General features: G+C 51.3%; 1 protein-coding gene across 4 annotated transcripts in view; it reads left to right on the forward strand.

Annotated features, from left to right (window-relative positions):
* Nucleotides 1-497: 497 nt before the first annotated feature.
* Nucleotides 498-20,004, forward strand: part of SH3PXD2A (SH3 and PX domains 2A) — a 212,677-nt gene continuing 193,170 nt past the window's right edge. For 2 of the 4 annotated variants that reach the window (XM_036336083.1, XM_036336087.1), the window contains exon 1: nt 499-819. In XM_036336083.1, the coding sequence (XP_036191976.1) occupies nt 748-819 (72 nt within the window). In that variant the 5' untranslated portion in view covers nt 499-747. Of the gene's footprint in view, nt 820-20,004 lie in introns of all 4 variants that reach the window. The other 2 variants (XM_036336085.1, XM_036336084.1) reach the window with 2 other exon arrangements.

Genomic DNA, 20,004 nt, shown 5'->3' on the forward strand with positions numbered 1-20,004 from the left:
GGTGGGGGCGAGCTGGCTTCCCTCCCCCCCGCCCCTCCTCCCTCGGATGCCACCCAGAGTTTCAGGGCCCCCGAGAAGTGGCCCAGGGCCGCGCCAGGCCGCCGACCGCGCTCTGGGCTCGGCGGGGGCGCGCCGGCCCGCCCGGCCTCTCCGGCTCGGCTGCAGCCCCCTCCCCGCCGCCCCGAGCCCCTCCCCCGGGCCCGGAGCCCCTCCCCGCGCGCTTCCCCTCTGGTCTCCCCTCCCCTCCCTTCCCTTCCCTCCCTGCCTGGCCCTGCCTCCGCCTCCTGCGCCCACAGCCTCCGCCAGCGCCGAGCCCCCCGGAGCCGGAGCGCGGCGAAGGGGCGCCGCCTGTCCCTCCCCAGCGCGCTGACAGCGGGCTCCGGGGTCCCCGCCCCGTCCCCGCCGGCGGGACACACCCCCGCCCCTCCTCTGCTCCGCCAGTTCCCGCCGGACCCACCGGGCGGCGGAGAGAGCGGGCGGGCGAGCCGGAGAGCGGCGGCGGCGGCGGCGCGGGAGGGCAGGGAGCCGGCAGGCCCGAGGGGAGCCGCCCGGGGCGCACGGAGCCCGCGTGCCCTCCGGGACCGGCAGCGCCCCGGTGCCATACCTGCAGGCGCCGGGAGCCCGGGCAGCGGCGGCCGGGACGAAGCGGCGGGTGGCCGCAGGGACACGGGGAGCAGAAGGAGCCGGAGCCCGGCCGGGATGAGAAGGTGACGCCGCCGGGGGGCGCCACTCGCTTTGTGGGGGAAGATGCTCGCCTACTGCGTGCAGGACGCCACCGTGGTGGACGTGGAGAAGCGGAGGAACCCCTCCAAGCACTATGTGAGTCCTGCCCCAACGCCTCCGCCGGGGGGCTGGCCGGGGACCCCCGGGTGGCCCCTCGCCCCTCCCGCCGTTCGTCCCGGAGCTCAGTGCGCACAGGGCAGCCTCGCCGTGGAGTTTCTTTGCAGGGCCGCGATCTCCAGGGGAGCTTTCCTAGCCTCCTCCTCTCGCTGCCTCCCCCAGCCCCGCGTTTTCTTTTTTTGGCTTCGGAGTTGGCCAGCGGTGCCCTGCTCTGTTCCCGCGGTGAAGTCATCCACCCGCCTGAGCGGTGATGGCTGGCGGGGGGAACGTTCGTCAGATCCTCGCTGGGAAGCTCTACTGGGAAAGAGCATCTCCCTGGGGTCCCCCGCGCACGCAGACCAGGATGCTTTCCGAGGCTGGCCTTGGGGAAGGAAGCCACCCGCTCGCGTCCCGCCCCCCGCCCCCTCCCCGCACGTTCGCTCGGGTCTCTGCCTCCCCAGGCCGGGGTTGGGGTCAGAGGGAAGCCGCTGCGCCCCCTGTCCCTCCTCCACCCTCCGCCCCGAGCTTGGATTTCCTTCGTTAAGTCATTGTGTCTGTAGGTGCGAGGGGAACTGTGGCTTTTCCCTTTTATCCCTCTGGCCGTGACCCTTAACTGGGTTCATTTCCTCTCCAGTGATGCTCCAGCCCCAGACACGAGGAGGCTAATGTTTGCTGTGGTTTCCGAGGAGAGGCTGCCCCTCCCCCTTTCTTCCCCAAACTTAATGAGAAAGGGCTCAGGTTGACCGAGCCAAGCTTGGGCGGCTGTGTGACACGGCCTCCTTTCATCTCAGCCAGGCCTGTCGTCCCATCCTTCGCACCTTAGGATGTAAGCTCGGCATCCTTGACGCCTGGGGACGCCCGGCCCGGGCTGAGCAGCCTGAGCTCCTGTACTTGAGATAGAAGAAACAGACAGCCGGGCATCCAAAGCAGAGGACCGCATCTCATTTTCAAATGAGACACTTAAAGGGGCATTCAGACTGCCCAACGCATTAATTTTAACAATTAAAACAGGCTGTTGGTTGCTGCCCTAGACTGCACACGGATCTCTGAAATGCTTTTATTTCCCTGTTGGAAGGCAGCTGGGGTTTATGCTAACGTTAGCCTCAGGGGACTCTTTCTGCCTTTGTCGCCAATAGCTCTGAACTTTGGGTTTCCTATGAGAGCACATGGCTGGGCTCCTGTTGGGGAAGAGGTGGACCCGGGGGCTGGTTCCTGACTAGACAGAGAGGTGGGTGCCCGCGGGGGAACATTATTTTATTTTATTTTGTTATTTTATTGATTTTTGAGAGGAAGGGAGAGGAATAGAGAGTTGGAAACATCGATGAGAGAGAGACATCGATCAGCTGCCTCCTGCACACCCTCTACTGGGTATGTGCCCACAACCAAGGTACATGCCCTTGACCGGAATCGAATCTGGGACCCTTGAGTCTGCAGGCCGACGCTCTATCCACTGAGCCAACCCGGTTAGGGCAGGGGGAACATTTCTTGACGTGGTCATTGAGTTGTTTCTTTTGCTTTATTAGGCTCGGCAAACGACTTCCCCTGCTTTTCAAGAAAGCTCTTTTTGGAGGACTTGGGTCACCAAGTGGTCACCCTATTCCAGGGACAGATGTCCATTTACACATCCCAGCGCTTATTATCATCAGCCTCCCTAATTTTTTTTTCAAATGTTACAGGCTAAGTGTTCGGGGTTCTTTTTTCTAGTCTCCAGTTAAGGTTGGCACTGCTTTCCACAGATTGCACTCTCTACTCTGAGACCCACACAGGTGCTTTTCCAACTCTGGATTTTAGGTAAAACATCAAATCTTACTAATCTGACAAATGCTGTCCAAGGTTATAGATGTAGGACATACTGGCAACCGGCCAGAAGTGTTGCTAAAGCGACCAGGGATCCGCTGCAGAGTGTGGAGGGGTAGTTAAGTGCTAGGGCCCTGAGAAACGTTGGGCAAGTTACTGAGCTTCTGTGGGCCTCAGTTTCCTCATTTTTAAAGTGAGGGTAATAATGGTCTACTTCATAGGGTTGTTGGGAGAATTAAGTGAGATCATCCATGCAAAGCACTTAGCCCAGTTCCTGGCACATAACAAGCAGTCATTAAATGGTAGCTTATTTTTGGTGAGAGTCTGACTAAGAAAGCACTTTTGAAAACCAGCTATTAATGGTCTGGCAAAAAAAAAAAAAAAAAAAAGGGAGAAAGATTTTGGGTTTTAAGATTGATAATAACTCGTTTTATGTGAAAAATACAAAAGAAGTCTTGTCCAAATCCCTTGAAATGATCATTTCCTCCCTTTTTATAGACAAACTGTTTTCCAGGACATCTCTGCTCCCCATGTAAAAATCGACATTCTGTTTGGGGCAGGGAATGATGTCACTGAACAGATGGGGTCCTATGGAGCCATGAACTAACGTTGTGCAAAAACAGTTAAAGGAGAAAGTGCTACATGTGTGACATTGCGGAGCTGGCAGGGACCCCAGGACTCATCTGGCTCGACCCCATCATTTTACAGATGAGGAAACTGAGAACCAGGAAGAGTCAAGTCACTTGCAACACCATAGCTAGTCACAGCACATGGGTCTAACTGGACTTTGGCCTGTGGAGTGGGTTTTGTTCATTGAAGTACCCTACATTTAGTTGGGGCTGACCGGGAAGACAAATACCTGGTGGTAGCAAGAGATTCCTAACACATTTGGGGCATAAATGCATAGTGTCTAAGGAGAGGGTGCCCAGTAAGAGAAAGTGTAGGTGGGGCCCACCACAGCAGGAGGAGCAGTTGGGGGCTGGGGGCTGTGTCTCGGAAGCTTAGACTTTCTTGGCCCTTGCGCAGTGGACACCACACACCAGAAGGTGAAGTGTTCTGGGCAAGGCAGTCCGGTGTGGGTAGCTGGCAGGACACCCTGTGTCCAAGTCGCTTATGTTCTGGAAGCCCCGGCCTTGGAGAAGCACGCCTTCCTCCCACCTGTCCTCCATGATGGTGAAGCCTGAGTTTGTGTTTTGGCAAATTGCAGAGCAGAGAGGTTTTCTGGGGTGTGCCTGTTAGCTGGAGGGAGCTGAGGAGAGGCCTGGGGTCCAAGCAGGAGGGGCTCTGCTGGCTCTAGAGGCTGGGAACACAACGCAGAGGTTCTCTCAGGACATCCAGCGAAGGGTGTGCTCTTCCCCGAGAATGAGGGGGGGCTGCCTGGACAACGGAGGGTCTTGTGCTTTGGGTCTGTTTATGAAAGGCGGGCATGTGGCCTCCATCGTTTGGATGGTGCTGTCAGTCCCTGGCTTCCTTCCTCTCTGCCAAGCCCCTGCTCGGAGTGGGGCTAGGGGAGGGTGGGCAGCTGCTGCTTAGGCCAGGCTCCCTGGCTTGGAGTTGGGCTCCTCTCTTAGCTTTTATGAGTTGCCACTGGGGAGACCTTAGGTAACCTGGCTCTGGCCCAGACCACTTGTGTTTAAAATGACCCTGATGATGCGAGGTGCAAACTGCAGATGTCTTTCTTTGCAGGTTTTCCACAAGGAGATGGGTCCAGGTCCACAGAATTCTTTGCGCTCATGTATGTGCAGGTGTATGTCAGGACATATGGAGGTGGAGAGACGCTTGTTTATCTAAAACAAACAAGACATTATTTGTTTGGATGTGGGAGGCATTGTGCTTTCACTGTCATTTCCTTTCCTGATTGTTTAATTCAGACAAATACCAGGCATGAATGTTCTGAGCCTCTACGGGACTCTTTAGGGAATGGAAATAATAGCAGTGTTAGCATTTACCGTTCATGGAGCCAAACACTTAACATGCATGATTTCATGTGATTCCTACCATCTATTGCCTGTACCCTAACATGGGGTTGGTTCTTTGATGCCTTTATACAGATGGGTTAACTGAGTCGTGGAGAAGTTAGAGATTGCTCAGGGTCTCTTAGTTATTCAGAGAGATCTGGGAAAACTCAGGTCAGTTTACCACCAAAGGAGGAAATAAACCTAAAACGGGGCCCTTCCCCTCATCTGGAGTCTGGTTTTGGAGACCAGCCTCAGGCCTGCACAGCAGTGAGAGAGCATTGCAGGGTGGTATTTGAGGACTGCCTCCCTGTGTGGGACATCACCTCGTGCTGTGGCGGGAGGTCACGGTGAGGCATGGGGCGTGGAGCAAATCCAGGGTGATGTCAGTCCCCAGTGATACTTGAGGTGATAAATGAAAGATTGACCCTGTGGAAATAATTTATTCTCCCGTGTGTTTAGATCATTAGAGGTTTTTGTCTTGGTCCTGGCAGCTACATTTTTAGGAATTGGCCCCAGACCTGTTCATTTCTCAGCCCTTCAGTTTTTCTCTAAGCCCTTCGACAGTGGGTCCCGCCCCACGGGAGGAAGGATGTGCAGCTGCAGCATGAAAGGGTCTTCTCAGGGCCAGTTCCATTAGGTAATGAGTGGTGTTGGGCAGATGAAGGTTTGAATCCCGCCTCTGGCTCTTCCTAGCCACACCACCTGGGCCAGCCACTCGGGGCTGCAGCTTCCTCACCTGTAACCTCACAGAGCTTTGGGGAAATTGACCTGAGATAATTTGGGGTAAAGCTTCCACCTGGCCCCCATCGTGAGCACTCAGCAGACACTAGTTTCCAGCTGTTGTTCCTGATCACCGAAACAATGAAGTGCATTTGGGACCTGATAGGTCAGTGGTTCTCAACCTTGGCTGCACATGAGAATCACCTGGGAATCTTTTTAAAATCCTGATTTCTGGGCCTCATCCTCCGGAAGTTCTGTTTCTTTGTGGGGCCACAACATTAGTAACAAAGAAACAGAATTTCCGGAGGATGAGGCCCAGAAATCAGGATTTTAAAAAGATTCCCAGGTGATTCTCACGTGCAGCCAAGGTTGAGAACCACTGTGATAGGTGAAGCTGAGAGGAAAGGAAAGACTGAGGCAAAAAAGAAGGTCCAGCTGTTCAGAGTCCGATGGGAAACTGGGCTACATGCCCCGTGGAAAACACCCAACATGCAAGAGAAACACATAAGCAAGGAACAGCTGTTCAGACCTGGATGGCTTTCTGGAGCTGATCTAGGGATGGCTTCCTGGTAAGTTGGGGAGGAACATGGGTTGAGGGGGTGGTGCTGGTAGAGGGGTGCTCCAGGAAAAGGCCAGGTCAAATAGGATCCTAGTCCAAGGTCAGCGCCACACATGGGTTAGCCATCTTGCTTTCTCTCTCTCTCACACACATGAGAATAGTTTCTTCTCCTTCTCCAAGGAGGGAAATGATCTAGGGGTGATTCACAGTCTGACAAGGCTCCCTGCTTATGAACAACCAACCACATCCTTCACAGCCGTTAGAATGGGGCGCACCACCAGCCGTTTATCATGGCCCTTTTTAGAGCTGAGTGAGGTTTTGGGGGAGGGGGAGGGCAAATCAGGGTTGGAATCGCTGTGTGTGGTGGCAGGCAAACGGGAAGAGAAGGGAAAAATAAACGTATTTGATGTCATAGGAGACTGGATCCAGCTCCAGAAATATAAGTGCCAACTGCTGCATTTTTCCAAAGAGATATTCCGGGCCCAGCGTGAGTTAATGGCTAGTGGAGGCTCTGAATTAGAGGAGTGTTGTTAGGGCTTCTGATTTGGGGTTTGCACAGCAGTCCCTTGGAAATTGCCTTCTAATTTCCTCAGCCTGAGTCACCGACCAGACTATTTCTTGGCCAGAAAAAGTCTAATAGGCAACTTTATTCTCTTTTGCCTCTTGATTAAACAGAATAAAACACATAATAGCATTATACATACGGTAGTTACACTCACTCTTCTTGAGTTCTGAGAATCCAGGAAAGGGATAATGGATTAGGACAGGGATCCAGGGAACAGGAAGGGCAAGGGGTGTGTGGGAAATGAGGAGTAGATTCTGGCTTTGGAAATAGGTTCGGAGCCAAAGCCAGAGGTTTACTCTGCTATGGCAATTGCCAAAAATAATGGAAGCGTCCAGTAGGGTAACTAGCGTTTCAGGAGGTGGATTCCCAGAGCTATGTGTGATTTCTTGCAGTTGCTACCGTTAGTGGAGCCAGTCATAAGAAGGTAGATGAATGGAGAGAGAGGTCAGGGGCCTGGACAGGAGGACAGGAAGCCGGGAGGGTGAGCCCCCAGAAGGCCCCTCTCATGCCCCCGAGTAACCTCCAGGCAAGTTACCACATCAGCAAAGGTGCTGAGCAGAGCCCAGCGAGGATCAGATGCAGAGTGAGGAGAGAAGGGCACCTTTTAGAGGGATCTTATTGGAACTGTCTAACAACCACATGAGGTAGGTAGGGGTTTTAGCTCCACTTTACTGATGCGTCAATTGAGGCCCAGATTGTTTATGCAACTCTCACTCAGAGGAATTCAGTACAGCTGGGATCCTCACTCTGGTCTCTGACACCTACATCTGTGAACTTGTTGCTTTCTGCCCGGTTAGAGCTGGGTCAGGGGGAGAGAGGGGCATGGAAATACCCGAGGAATCCAGGCAGCACCACCTGAGATGATGTGCACCTGGAAGTCAGTGTTGTCGGAGAGCACCTGGGCTCTGGTGTCCCTGGGCTGGAATCCCGTCTCCACCTTTTACTGCCAAGGGCCCCAGTGCATGTTACTTATAGCTCTGTGCCTCAGTTTCCTTATCTGTAAAATAAACAAAAACTGAGGTTCTATTTTCCCCTCAGTTTTTGTTTATTTTACAGATAAGGAAACTGAGGGGAAAATAGAACCTCACTCATAGGGCTGTGGTGAAGATACAGTGAATTAATAAACGTGATGAGTTTAGAGCAGTACGTGGTACATACTAAGCACGCATAGGTATTTGCCATAGCAATGGTTAAGTTCAGGAGAGGGAAGATTGGCTAGAGAACGCAGGCTTGATGGGCCTTGAAGAGTCATTAGGATGTGGATGGTGGAGAGTAGGATTGAGGAGAGAAAAAGAGGGGAAGGGAATTCCAAGAAAGGGAAAAGCAGGGGTGCTGGAGGTGGATCACACAAGGAAAGTATGGGCAGAACCCATGTGGGGGAGAAGGATGAAGGGAAAGGTCAGGCTAGCTTCTGAGAGCCTCTTATGAGCTGAGGGAATGCAGTTTATTGTGTAGACACCTCTGAACCTTTCTTTTCTCCCAGGGATTGCGGGGGAAGGGGAGCTGGTGGTCATGATGGGGTCCTCCTGGTGGGTTCCAAAGCTGGCTCTAGGGCTGTTCCTGCAGCCGTGGTCGGAACAGAGTTAGGCCAGAACTAGAACCTTTTTCTAGTTCTGCATTGGGGACTCTAGTTGGCAGGCCAGAGCCCAGGCCCTCTCTGTTTATAGTTCTTACTCTGAGGGGTCAGGCTGCCTCATAAAAGTTGATTGCACCCCAGAGGACTTGCAGAGGGAGGGTGGAGGAGGAGGAGAAGGGGGAGCGGCAAGGAGAGGGAGGCATGGCTGCTTTGGGCGTCACCAATGGAGGGCCTTGGTTGGCAGGGCCCGATGCCGCCCGCAGGATGTCACAGTGGAGTACTTTCCACCCACATTCCCAGACACGGCTGGCCACTGCAGCACCCCAGGGCAAGAGAGAGGAAACCCCGATCCATGAAGGGTCTGGGGGCTGATACTAAACAGCTTTCTGGGGGCCCAGGTTGTCTTTGAAGTCTCCGTGTTACCTGAAACAGTCCCGCCGATGTTGCCTCCTCCTTCAGCATCTCTGAACTTGTTTTACTTTCAAGTACAATGCTTCAACTACCTCTTCATGTATTTAACCCCACCACACTCCCGTACTTTCCAGTAAGCCTGATTCTTTAGGGAAAACTTAATGATGAAAATAATAGCAGTTGCCCTGGCTGTGTAGCACAGTTGGATAGAGCATCATCCTGATACGCTGAGGTTGTGGGTTTGATCCCAGTCAGGGCACATACAAGAATCAACCAATGAATGCATAAATAAGTGGAACAACAAATCAGTGTCTCTCGCTCTCTCTCTTTTTCCCTCCCCCCCCCCCCCACTCCTTCCTCTCTCTCTTAAAAAAGAAAAGCAGAAAAGCTAACATTTCTGAATGCTTTCTCCATGCTAAGAGCTTTATGGAACCATTCAAACTGCCCTTGAAGGGTGTACTAGTATTTACTGCTGGCATCCACATTGTTCAGCCCAGGACACGGACACCCACAGAACTTAAATGAATTGCCAAATGCCACACAGCCAGTAAGCTGCATGTAAAGAGGGGCCTGCCCTGTCCCACAGAGACCTCACAGCCCCTTTAATGTTTGATACACCTGGGGAGACTGGACCCCAAGGAAATTCCACCTGAGGCCTGGCTGGTTGGTTTGTCAAGCCATGAAACCTTCCACATGTCACTTTCCCCATCTAGGTCTCCATTTGCCCATCTAGAAAATGGGCGGAGTGCTTCCTTTCTGTCCTGCCTTACAGAGGGGAAGGTGGGTATGAAAGATGCGTTGGAAAGTGCCGAGCCCAGAGAAAATAGCTGTGTGAAGGTTTCCTAGGTTCTTCAATTGGTTTCTTTTTTCCTTTTTTTTTTTACACAATATTTTTAAAATCTTCACCCAAGGATTTATTTATTTATTTATTTATTTACTTACTTACTTATTTTAGAGAGAAAGGGATAGGAGAGAGAGAGAGAGAGAGAGAGAGAGAGAGAGAGAGAGAGAGAGAGAGAGAGAAACATTGATCAGTTGCCTTCTATACACACTCTGACCAGGGATTAAACCTGCAACCTAGGTATGTGCCCTGATTGGGAATAGAACCCACAACCATTTGGTATATGGGACGACGTGCCAACCAACTGGGCCACCTGGCCAGGCCTCAACCCGATTTCTTAGTCATTTGGGGAAGGGGTTGCTTTACAAACAGGAGCTGTCCTCCTGAGAAGCCTTGCAGCCAGGGTCGACTCAGGATCCCTTTAGGCCTTCAGTGAAGGTGGCTTCCACCCTGGGAATTACACTCTGCTTCTTCCCAAGCCTATCATTTGTGTGAATGGGAAGAGACAGAGCTATTTCCAGTCCCTTCTCTCCCCGATGTTACCTGAGGGGAGGAAGTGACATCCTGGCGGCTGCGTTAGCAAAGGGGAAACAGCTGTGCTTGCTGCCGCTCCACTGGCTGCTTTCTCTGGCCCTTTGCTGTCATTTCCCTTCGGCCGGTGAGGAAGCCTGGGTGGGTGGAGGTGCCTGGTGGGGTGGGGGCAGGACCCCTTCCTTTGTGTGTGTCAGTGCAGCATAAATTATGCAGTGGAATGTGTGGGGCCCTCCGACCTGCCCCTGGGGTCTCTGGATTGTGAACTTCAGAACTGGCAGAAATGGATCACTCTTATCAGATCTCTTATCAAGGAGTAAGAGGTGGGGGTATTACCCGATGCCGGGAGCCTACCAGGTGGGATGTAACAGGTGGGGGTAAGGGATTTTGTGGCTGTGGGTAGGTCTGTACTTTCCATCCATCACTGAGTGGTCCCAGGAATATTCTCATTCAAGGTAATTAAGGAGACTTTGGACCTGTTTTACGTGAGCACCATCCTCATACAGCTACCACATATTGCATTCCTATTTTGTGCCAGATTATTTATAATCTCTGATCTCGACACAGCCCTGAAGGTATGCATTTTAACCCCATTTTACTCTTTTTTTAAAAAAATATATTTTATTGATTTTCTACAGAGAGGAAGGGAGAGAGACAGAGAGTCAGAAACATCGATGAGAGAGAAACATTGATCAGCCGCCTCCTGCACATCCCCCACTGGGGATGTGCCTGCAACCCAGGTACATGCCCTTGACCGGAATCGAACCTGGGACCCTTCAGTCCGCAGGCCAACGCTCTATCCACTGAGCCAAACCGGTTTCGGCACCCCATTTTACTCTTAAGGAGACTGAGGTTCAGAAAGTTTAGGGTTCATTGTTAGTCAAGTGCAAAGCCAGGTGTGTTTGCCGCCCCCGCCCCCCCCTCCCTGCACCCAGCCTGTGCCTGTTTCACACTGTCTCTGTGCCTTATACACTTGGTCCCTCTCCAGGTCTGCTCTGGGGCAGGGGGGCCTTCTGCCTGCCCCACATGTTGTCCTCCTGTGGAATAATGTTCCTTATGGAGAAAGCCTGCCTTGCTGCTTTCACCCACCTAAGGGTTCTGAGCGTGAAGGGATTGTCCCAGCCGTTTGAAGTGGCTGCTTTGTAAACTCTTTCATGGTAGGCCCCATCCCGACCCAGCTTTATTCCGTTTCCTGATGGCCCAGACCCAAAGGGCTATTTTAAGGGACTTGCCTGTGTGGGAGAATTTCTTTGTAACAACAGAGAGGGAGGCCTGGCTGGCCTGGCATGGTGCTGGCAGTGGGGCTCTGAGAGAGAGAGGAACTCTTTCCTGAATTCTGCCCCCTGGGCTGGAATTGACTCATGGAGCTCTCAGCACTGTGCCTGGCCCCTGGAAGGGGCACCCTCCCTTATCAGTAAGGGCAGGGGTTCCAGAGGTGGCTGCCCAGGGTTTTCTGGAGCGCTAAGCCCTAGTGGATTGGCAAACGGATCCTTTTCTCACAGAGTTAAGGTCTATAGTAGAACAATGTCTGGACTTGGGTTTCAAGCCAGGATCGTTTACATTAGTCATCACTCGTTGGCACCCTGAGAAAAGCAGCCTCATTCTCCTCATGATTGCTGGATGTGGCAGCGCCCGGGCAGGGGAAGTGGGGAGTTGAGTCAGAGAATGTGAGTGGAGCCCCATGTGGGTGCAGGCACCAGGGCAGGGCTTCTCGTCCACTGTCTCCTCTAACCCCCACAGCAACCTTAGCCCGTTGTCCCTGTTTGTAGACAAGGAAACCAAGGCTCAGAGAGGTGCAGCATCTTGCCCTCTGTCACACAGCAGTACAGCAGTAAATGTCGAGAGCCAGAGTTTGAACCCAGATCTCTGCAGCAACAAAGCCTGTGCTGGTTCCACTGTGCTCCCTGGAGATTTGATGGCCTGCCCTCCTCCTCCCCCTGTGCTGAGGTTGGGGGGTTCTCTTTTTCCCCTGCCTCCAGCTGGAAGCATCCACACATGTCAGACTAGCTGTGTGCCTTCTCTACTCTCTCTGCACTATAAGACTCTGGCCTCTGTGTCTGTATTGCTTCCTCTGCTGAGGGCACCCATAGGGGTCACTGCCCTGCAGGGGTATAGAATGCTGAGAGCACTGCCCTGGGCTTAAGAAAGGGAGGGGACCCAGAGGGAGTGTGCAGTGGGCCTTCCCTCAGGGGTATGTAGATGGCTTTATCTTGGGGGCTGGGAAGTGCATCGTGTGTGTGTGTGTGTGTGTGTGTGTGTGTGTGTGTGTGTGTGTGTTACCAGATAAAACTTCAAGGGTCTGGATTAAACCTCAGCTCATCTGCCTGCTCTGACCTTCCCTCCAGGCCCCTCTATTAACATGTAACATGTGATGTGGTTGGAGCTGGTGGTAGCGATAAGATATCAAACCTCTCTTACTGAGAATGGACCGCTGGCAATGTTTGGCCTCTATTTTTGGATTTGAATTTTTTTTCCCTTTGAATTCTTGTCTAGAGCCACTATATATATATATATATATATATATATATATACACACACACACACACACACACACACACACACACACATATATATATTATATATTTATTGCTTTCAGAGAGGAAGGGAGAATGAGAGAGAGAGAGAGAAAAACATCAATCATGAGAGAGAATCATTGATCAGCTGCCTCCTGCACGCCCCACACCGGGGATCCAGCCCACAACCCTAACCCGGGCATGTGCCCTGACCAGAATTGAACGGTGACCTCCTGGTTCATAGGTCAACGCTCAACCACTGAGTCATGCCGGCTGGACCAGAGCTGCATCGAGAGGAACTCCAGGACCCCAAACGCAGTGTACATATTAGGGAATGTCACTAAGCGAACATTGGTTTTGTACCTGCTGTGTGAAAGGCACCGTACTGAAAGCAGTTCCTCCAGCTGGGAGCCAGAGGGTGGGGAGCTTCTGCAAAGGCAGCAATTCCAGCTTTTCATCTTTAACACCCCCTCCCCCACGCTAGCAGAAGGTCTGGATCACCTGGGTCCTTGATCAGTGGAATAAATCCATGAATGAACACTTTATTTTATTAAAGCCCCTTCCTCCTATCCCATTCTTATTTATTTTTAAAAGAACCACATCTTTTAGCTTACAGTTATGGAAATTGGCTTTTTGAAATTTAAAATATATATTCCCATAGATAGAATATTATAAATGTTTTTAAGATTCTCAGGTCAGTCCATCAAAACCTTTCTCATCCATTGAGGAGATGGAAATATAGCACCAAGGACCAGATGTCTCTACCACATGGGCTAGCCTGGGAAACTAAACCCCATGTGTAATATTCAGGAAAACTGTATTCCAGTGTTCACAGTGAGCAGGAACCTTGAAGGCGAAGTGATGGTGCTGATAATAATAATAACAGGCTGTCCGGCCAGCATGGCTCAGGGGTTGAGCATCAACCTATGAACCAGGAGGTCATGGTTCGATTCCTGGTCAGGGCACATGCCCGGGTTCTATATCCAGTGTGGCATGCAGGAGGCAGCCAATCAATGATTTTTCTCTCATCAATGTCTCTCTCTCTCTCCCTTTATCTATCTCACTATCTCTCTCTCCCTTCCTCTCTGAAATCAATAAAAATATATTTAAAAAAATAATAGCAGCACTAATTATCTGTCAGCCACTCTTCTAAGCACTTTATTAATTTAATCCTTAAAATAACCCTATGGTTAAAAAAGCACACTTATGGTCTTTCCTGAAGAGAAACTGGAGACACACAGAGAAGTTAATTTATCAAAAATCTTAAGCTAGGAGGAGGGGGTCAGAGCCAGGCAGTGGGTCTCAGTCCTTCAGGAGCCCTTTGCTTCCTGGCCTTCCAGGGAATCCTGCAACCAGCCTTGCCATAGGCCAGGCTGGCTGTTTGTAGGCCTGATGTGCAGGACTCTGGCCATTAGGTGTCCACCACAAGTGTCAGAGTCAGGGAACCGTGGCGGGGCAGCGGGGTGGCAGACAGGAGCAGCCCTTCTTTGTTCCTGTGGCAGGAAAAACCATTTGTTCCTGGAACCTGACACCACAGGGGGTGGGTTGGCTGTGTCGGTTGTCTTCCTAGGCCATTTACAAATCCTGCACATGGGGCTGGGCTGGGGGTGGGGGGTGGGGGACAGTGTGTTTGTTGGTCGGGCCCAGATTAGAGTGTCTGGCAAGATGTCTCTGACACCTAGACCATTCAACTCTCAGCAAAGCACAGCAGGTGGCCGGGGCTGTTGCTTTAGCTGGGAGGGGGCACCCTCCTCACCCTGCCTTGTTCAGCTTATTGTTGGAATGAGGTGGGTCCCAGCCAGTCCTTCCCCTCCCTGTACCCCAAAATAAACAGCAGCTGTTGGCTACATAGTCCCCGTCTGCTGCCAGCCTATCAACTGCCCCTGGCACTTGCTTGTCCTGCCCTCTTCGGGCTTAATGGCTTGGGGTGTTGGGGGCCCTTTCTTTGGCTTTGCCCTACAGAGCCTGCCTTGTTGGCCAGCTGGCATGCCCACTGCCAGGCAGCGCTGGCCTGTTGACCACCCACTGGCACTGTCCCCTTCTCTTGGTGGTCACGAGCTCAGGCTCCAAAGTTCGACATCCTGGCTCTGCCACTAAGCTGTTGGCTCTGGGTAGGCAGCTTAACTCTGAGATTTAGTTTCCTTCTGGGTAAGATCAGGTAATGGTATCTGTATCACAGTTTGTCCTGAGGACTAAGACCAGGGCTACAGTGGAGCCAGAGTGGAATCATCGAAGCCAGACTGCCCGGGTTGAATCCTAGTTATGCCACTCAGGAACTTCGTGACCTTGGGGGAGGTGCGGAAGCTCTCCACACCTCAGTTTTCTCATCTCTACAGCGGGGATAAGAAAAGCATCTCCCAGGCTGGTGGTGAGGATTAAGTGAGGACAATGCCAGGCACAGAGTGAGAGCTCAATGAATGCAGTAGCTTGTGCTCTCCTTGGCGGAATATCCCCTAAAGAATCATTCACGGCCCTACCGGTTTGGTTCAATGGATAGAGCGTTGGCCTATGGACTGAAGGGTGTCTGGTTCAATTCCGGTCAAGGGCACATGCCCGGGTTTCGGGCTCGGTCCCCAGTAGGGGGCGTGCAGGAGGCAGCCAATCAATGATTCTCATCATTGATGTTTCTATCTTTCCCTCTCCCTTCCTCTCTGAAATCAATAAAACTATTTTTTTTTTTTTTAAAAAAAGAAACACTCACAGGTGCATATCTGATAGATGACAGGATGACTCTTCCCCTAACTTGACTTTTGGGTCTGTGTGGCTGAGCTAATTTGCTTGGCTTTGATAGCCTGTGATCAGAACCTCCACTTAGGGGCTGAGGTGGTGGTAGAACTGGTTATATGGCAGGATGGAGGCACAAAAAAGGAGAGCTAGATTTCTGTTCTCCTTGGCGGTGGTTCTGCTGATATGATCAATGGAAAGAAGGCCGTGTCTACCTGAGGCCAGGATTTCCTTTAGCTGGTGGGCAGATCCCCTGGAGGTTGACCAGTTATCTCTGCTGATGTGTGAGCCCCAAGGTGTTCTTCCATGTGATCTTCACAACCTCCCTGTGGGCCAGCTCACTCTGGCTTCTCCCTGGCTTCACACACGGGGAAACTCTAGTTATCTTTGACTGTTCTTTGCATTAACCTCCCTTTTGGAAAGATTGTACTGAGAACCTCCATTAGAGCATCCAGACTGAAAAGTCATTAATCTAAAAACAAAACAAAACAAAACAAGCCCTTGACCTTTATTGTGTCAGGCCACAGTGCTAGATGCCACTGTTGGCATCTCCCCTCCTGCCTCCAGTAAAGAGACCCTCACCCAGGACAGAGTGTTTGCCCTGTCCCACTAGGAGCCTGGCCCTTTAGGAGAGGTGGCTGGGCATGCTGTTTCCTCCCTTCCATGCTGCCTTTGTCAATTCTAGTCCAAGGAAAGAGGTCAATGGCAGTTCTATTCCCAACGTTTGGGGATGTAACCCTCTGATAGTGAAGAGAATGGAGCCTGCACTTTATAGGGGGATGTAGCAAAGTAGTTTACAGCAGGCTCTGGAACCAGATTGCCTACATGCAAATTTCAGCTCTACCATTTATTTCTGTGTGGCCTTTTTACAATTTTTTATTTTATTTTTTATTTATTTCAGAGAGGAAGGGAGAAGGAGAGAAAGATAGAAACATCAATGATGAGAGAGAATCATTGATCGGCTGCCTCCTGCACACTCGAGCCTGCAACCCGGGCATGTGCCCCAAACCTGGAATCAAACCCTGATATCCTGGTTCATAGGTTGATGTTCAACCTATGAGGGAGGGAGGAGGAGGGAAAGGAAGAAGAGGAGAGAGAGAGAGAGAAAGAGAAACATCAATGTGAGAGACATCCATTGGCTGCCTCCTGCACTTGCCCTGATGGAGGTGAGGGTACAAGGCAGGGGTCCTCAAACTACGGCCCGTGGGCCACATGCAAATACAAATATTGTATTTGTTCCCGTTTTGTTTTTTTACTTCAAAATAAGATATGTGCAGTGTGCATAGGAATTTGTTCATAGTTTTTTTTTAAACTATAGTCCAGCCCTCCAACGGTCTGAGGGACAGTGAACTGGCCCCCTGTTTAAAAAGTTTTAGGACCCCTGGTACAACTTGCAACTCAGGTACATGCCGTTGACTGGAAATCGACCCCGAGATCTCTGTGTGGCCTGGAGCAAATCACTTAATCTCTGTAAAACGGGGATAATAACAGTACCTTTCTCCTGGGACTGCTGGGAAGATTGCGTTAGATAATGATGATAAAAACATGTATAACAATGCGTGGGGCAGGGTTGGTGCTCCCTAATGTTACTGTTGTTATCTGAGCCCGCACACCAGGTGGATCGCCAGAGCCTCTGGGGCCTGAGGGATGTATATTTAGAACCCTTGAGAGGTCCTCTCAGCCCGTGGTGTTTGTGACAGAGCTCGTGGCATAGAATCTAGAGGGAGTGTAAAGAGTAATCTTCCCAGCTCAGTTTCCTCAGCTACCTGTGCCCATGACTTCCATGCAGGGTCACTGTGAGAACTCGAGACAAGCACAGAGCAGCCAGCAGCCAGCAGCCACTCTCCTTCAGAGTGGTCATTTAAACAGCCATGAGGCTTGACAAGGGGGCCCGGGGTGGTCGGTGGGCTCCAGCCTTACTTTTCTGGCTGGGAGCCTTGAGTGACACTCTTTTCTCTCCCATGGTGAGCACCTCGGTGTTTATTGCAGCAGGGCTGCCCTTCCAGACGGGACCTCCTGCTGGTATCGGCAGTGTCAGCTTCCTCAGCCGACACTCACAAATGTTATCTCTGTCTCTGAGGGACCCTCCAGGAAGTGGCATGGGTCTCCTGCTTGTTTGACAAATGAGGAAAGGTTTGGAGGAGCACATGACTTCTCTAAGAGTGGAGGACACTGTTGATGCCCTGCCCTATATCAGGGCTTACCTGAGTTCACCTGCAGCGGTTTCCAGCCCAGGGACCTACCTCTGCCCCCAAGCGTCCTTGTTCTCACCCCTTTCCCCACCTCATTTCTCTATGTGAGGGTTTTCTCTAGCCCCATGGCACTATGGGAGCTTGGTCTGCCTATAGGTGCACCTGAAGAAGGGGAAGAGGTGGGGGTGAGTTGGCCTCCCCAGCGTTGCCCTCAAAAAGTTGGTGGTGTGTGTGTGTGTGTGTGTGTGTGGGGGGGGGGGGGGGCGGGGGCGGGGATAGGAGTTGGGAATAGAAACCTGTTCTCTAGTGGGAGGATTCTGAGGTGAGTTCTAGCCAGAACCTCAGTGGATTGATCCCCAGCAGGACTGAGCCGCAGATGTCCACAGAGGTAACCTACCTGTTAACACACCCTTTACCAGCTTTTATCCTTTCCTGGTTTGGCTTCCTATTCTTCCTCACTCATACTTCCTGGAATCAGCTCCCTAGTAAATAGCCTACACCCCAACCCCCATCTCAGGGTCTGCTTTGGGATGAACCCAGATCATGATAGCAAACTTCTGCTAGCAGGTGGTGGAGCTGGGACTGAAAACCTGTCGGTGACTCAGTGCCCAGGCCATGCTGACTCTCTAGATTTCTGGAGCTCTTGTGATAGAGGAGTTAGAAAAGAACCTTGCCTGATACAGGTCATTTTGGGTAAGAGGAGGGCAATTTCCAGAGTGAGTCGGAGTGGACAGGGCTAAAGAATACTTGATCAATACAACAGCTTCTAGGGGCTCATCAGAGAAGGAGTCAGTCATGCAAACATGGCCAAGAGAAGCTGCTCCTTGGAACTGTGGGAACCTGACCTTATATAGACTTGCCCCAGGAAAGAGATAAGCAAACAAGGGCTTTATAGATAAACAGAAATACAGTATCTTTATCATCACAGATCAGGCTGGAGGAGCCATGTAAATGTGTGAGGAATTGGAGGCTGGAGGCTGTTGGCAGCTGTGTCCAGGGGCAAGAAGACATATGTTTGTCGTAAAATTCTTATCTGTATCTGGCTAATTGTACCTGCTCTAATCAGGCTAGTTGGCATGGAGTTGGACATTATTTGTGTGTGTGTGTGGTTTTTTTTGTGTGTGTGTGTTTTAAAAATATATTTTTATTGATCTCAGAGAGTAAGGGAGAGGAGAGAGAAAATCATCAATGATGAAAGTGGAACATTGATCAGCTGCCTCCTGCACTCTCCCTACACGGGGATCGAAACCTCAAACTGGGCATGTGCCCTGACTGGGAATCAAACCGTGACCTCCTGGTTCATAGGTCGACTCTCAACCACTGAGCCACACCAGCCGGGCAGGGAGTTGGACATTATTAACCCTAAAGCTTCTTGTGACCATGTTTGAAATTGTGGCAAGACTGGGTGTCCTTATAGATGGCAAAAACATCTTTCAGAAATGAAAGGGAGAAAAGGAGTGTGTGTATGTGTGTGTGTATGTGTTTGGACAGGTATGTGTTTGGACAGGTATGTTTATGTTTATGTGTTGTGTTTGGATCTGAGGTGTGTGTGAGTGGAATGCATGTGTACTGAGGATGTGTGTGCATGTGTGTTAGCAGGTGTTTGGGTGTGGTGTTTATGAATGTGTGTTTGGGGGGTGTTTATGTGTGTGTGTGTTTGGGTGTGGTATGTTGTGTGTGTGTGTGTGTGGTATGTTTGGAGATGTGTGAGTGTGTGTGTGTGTGTGAGTGTGAGTGTGAGTGTGTGTGTGTGTGTGTGTGTGTGTGTGTGAGACAAGCTATTGGATTGTTACCTGTCAGAAAAGACCATTTTCTATCCTTGAGAGGTCATTATGGTCAGGCTGAAGGGTCCAAGAATACTTAGACTTTAGTGTAAAATGTTCTCATAGATCCTCACATATACTTACAATAACCGTTGGTAAATTTTTCTCCAGTGCCTCTTCTGTGCCAGACCTCATTTCACTCCCACAACAGATCATGTTTCTCCCACCTCATAGGTAAGGAAGTGGAATCAGAAAGGTCACTCACGGTGACACAACTAGTAAGTGGCAGAACTGGGATTTGACCAGCCTTCTAACTCCCATCCTCTTCTGCTTCCTCAACCCATATAGGGTGAGCTGGTAGGTAGGGTTCTCCTGCGGATTTGCACGGGCAGAAAGGACACTGTCTAGCTTCAGTGGAGGCCTCGGAGGAGTGCGGGAGCAGGAAGGCTGTGAGGCTGAGCTGCGAGCACCAGGCTGGTGCAGGCTAGCCTGGAGGACCCGATTCCAGGAAAAAGTTGTGACCCAGAATAGGGAGAAGATGGAGGAGGGACTGCAAGAAAGCAAGGGAGGACTCAAGGAGGGGTTCGGAGGAAGCTGGAGAAGTCCTTGAGTTCATCCCCTGGGCCTTAAGGAGAGGATAATGTAAACAGTGTAATTGGGTGAGGAACCTTAATACCCCAAGAGCAAATGTCAATCTCCCTTCTGTTTGTTCGTGTGGAAACGTTACCTGTCCAGGTATGTGGGAAAGGGCAATACAGATCTGTCCGTGTTATCTGGTAAGTGATTTAACCTCTAATAAGGACATGAGTAGAGAAACAGGCATTTCCAGTCTGAATTCCTGGAAGGAACAGAGAGAGAGGATAGACATTTCGTCACTGTGAGTGCTTGGTTGACAGTGGCAGGGGGGCCATGGGATGGCCTGGCTGCTCCCGCCCATGGGAGCTCATGTCAGGGAGTAGGAAATCCCACGGAAGCTCCAGTCCCAGACGAGACTCTACATGGGGCATTTGGGATTTATTCATGGGGCTCAGGTAC

The sequence above is a fragment of the Myotis myotis genome, unplaced genomic scaffold (assembly GCF_014108235.1).
Source record: "Myotis myotis isolate mMyoMyo1 unplaced genomic scaffold, mMyoMyo1.p scaffold_m19_p_15, whole genome shotgun sequence".
In the NCBI taxonomy this organism is placed as follows: domain Eukaryota; kingdom Metazoa; phylum Chordata; class Mammalia; order Chiroptera; family Vespertilionidae; genus Myotis; species Myotis myotis.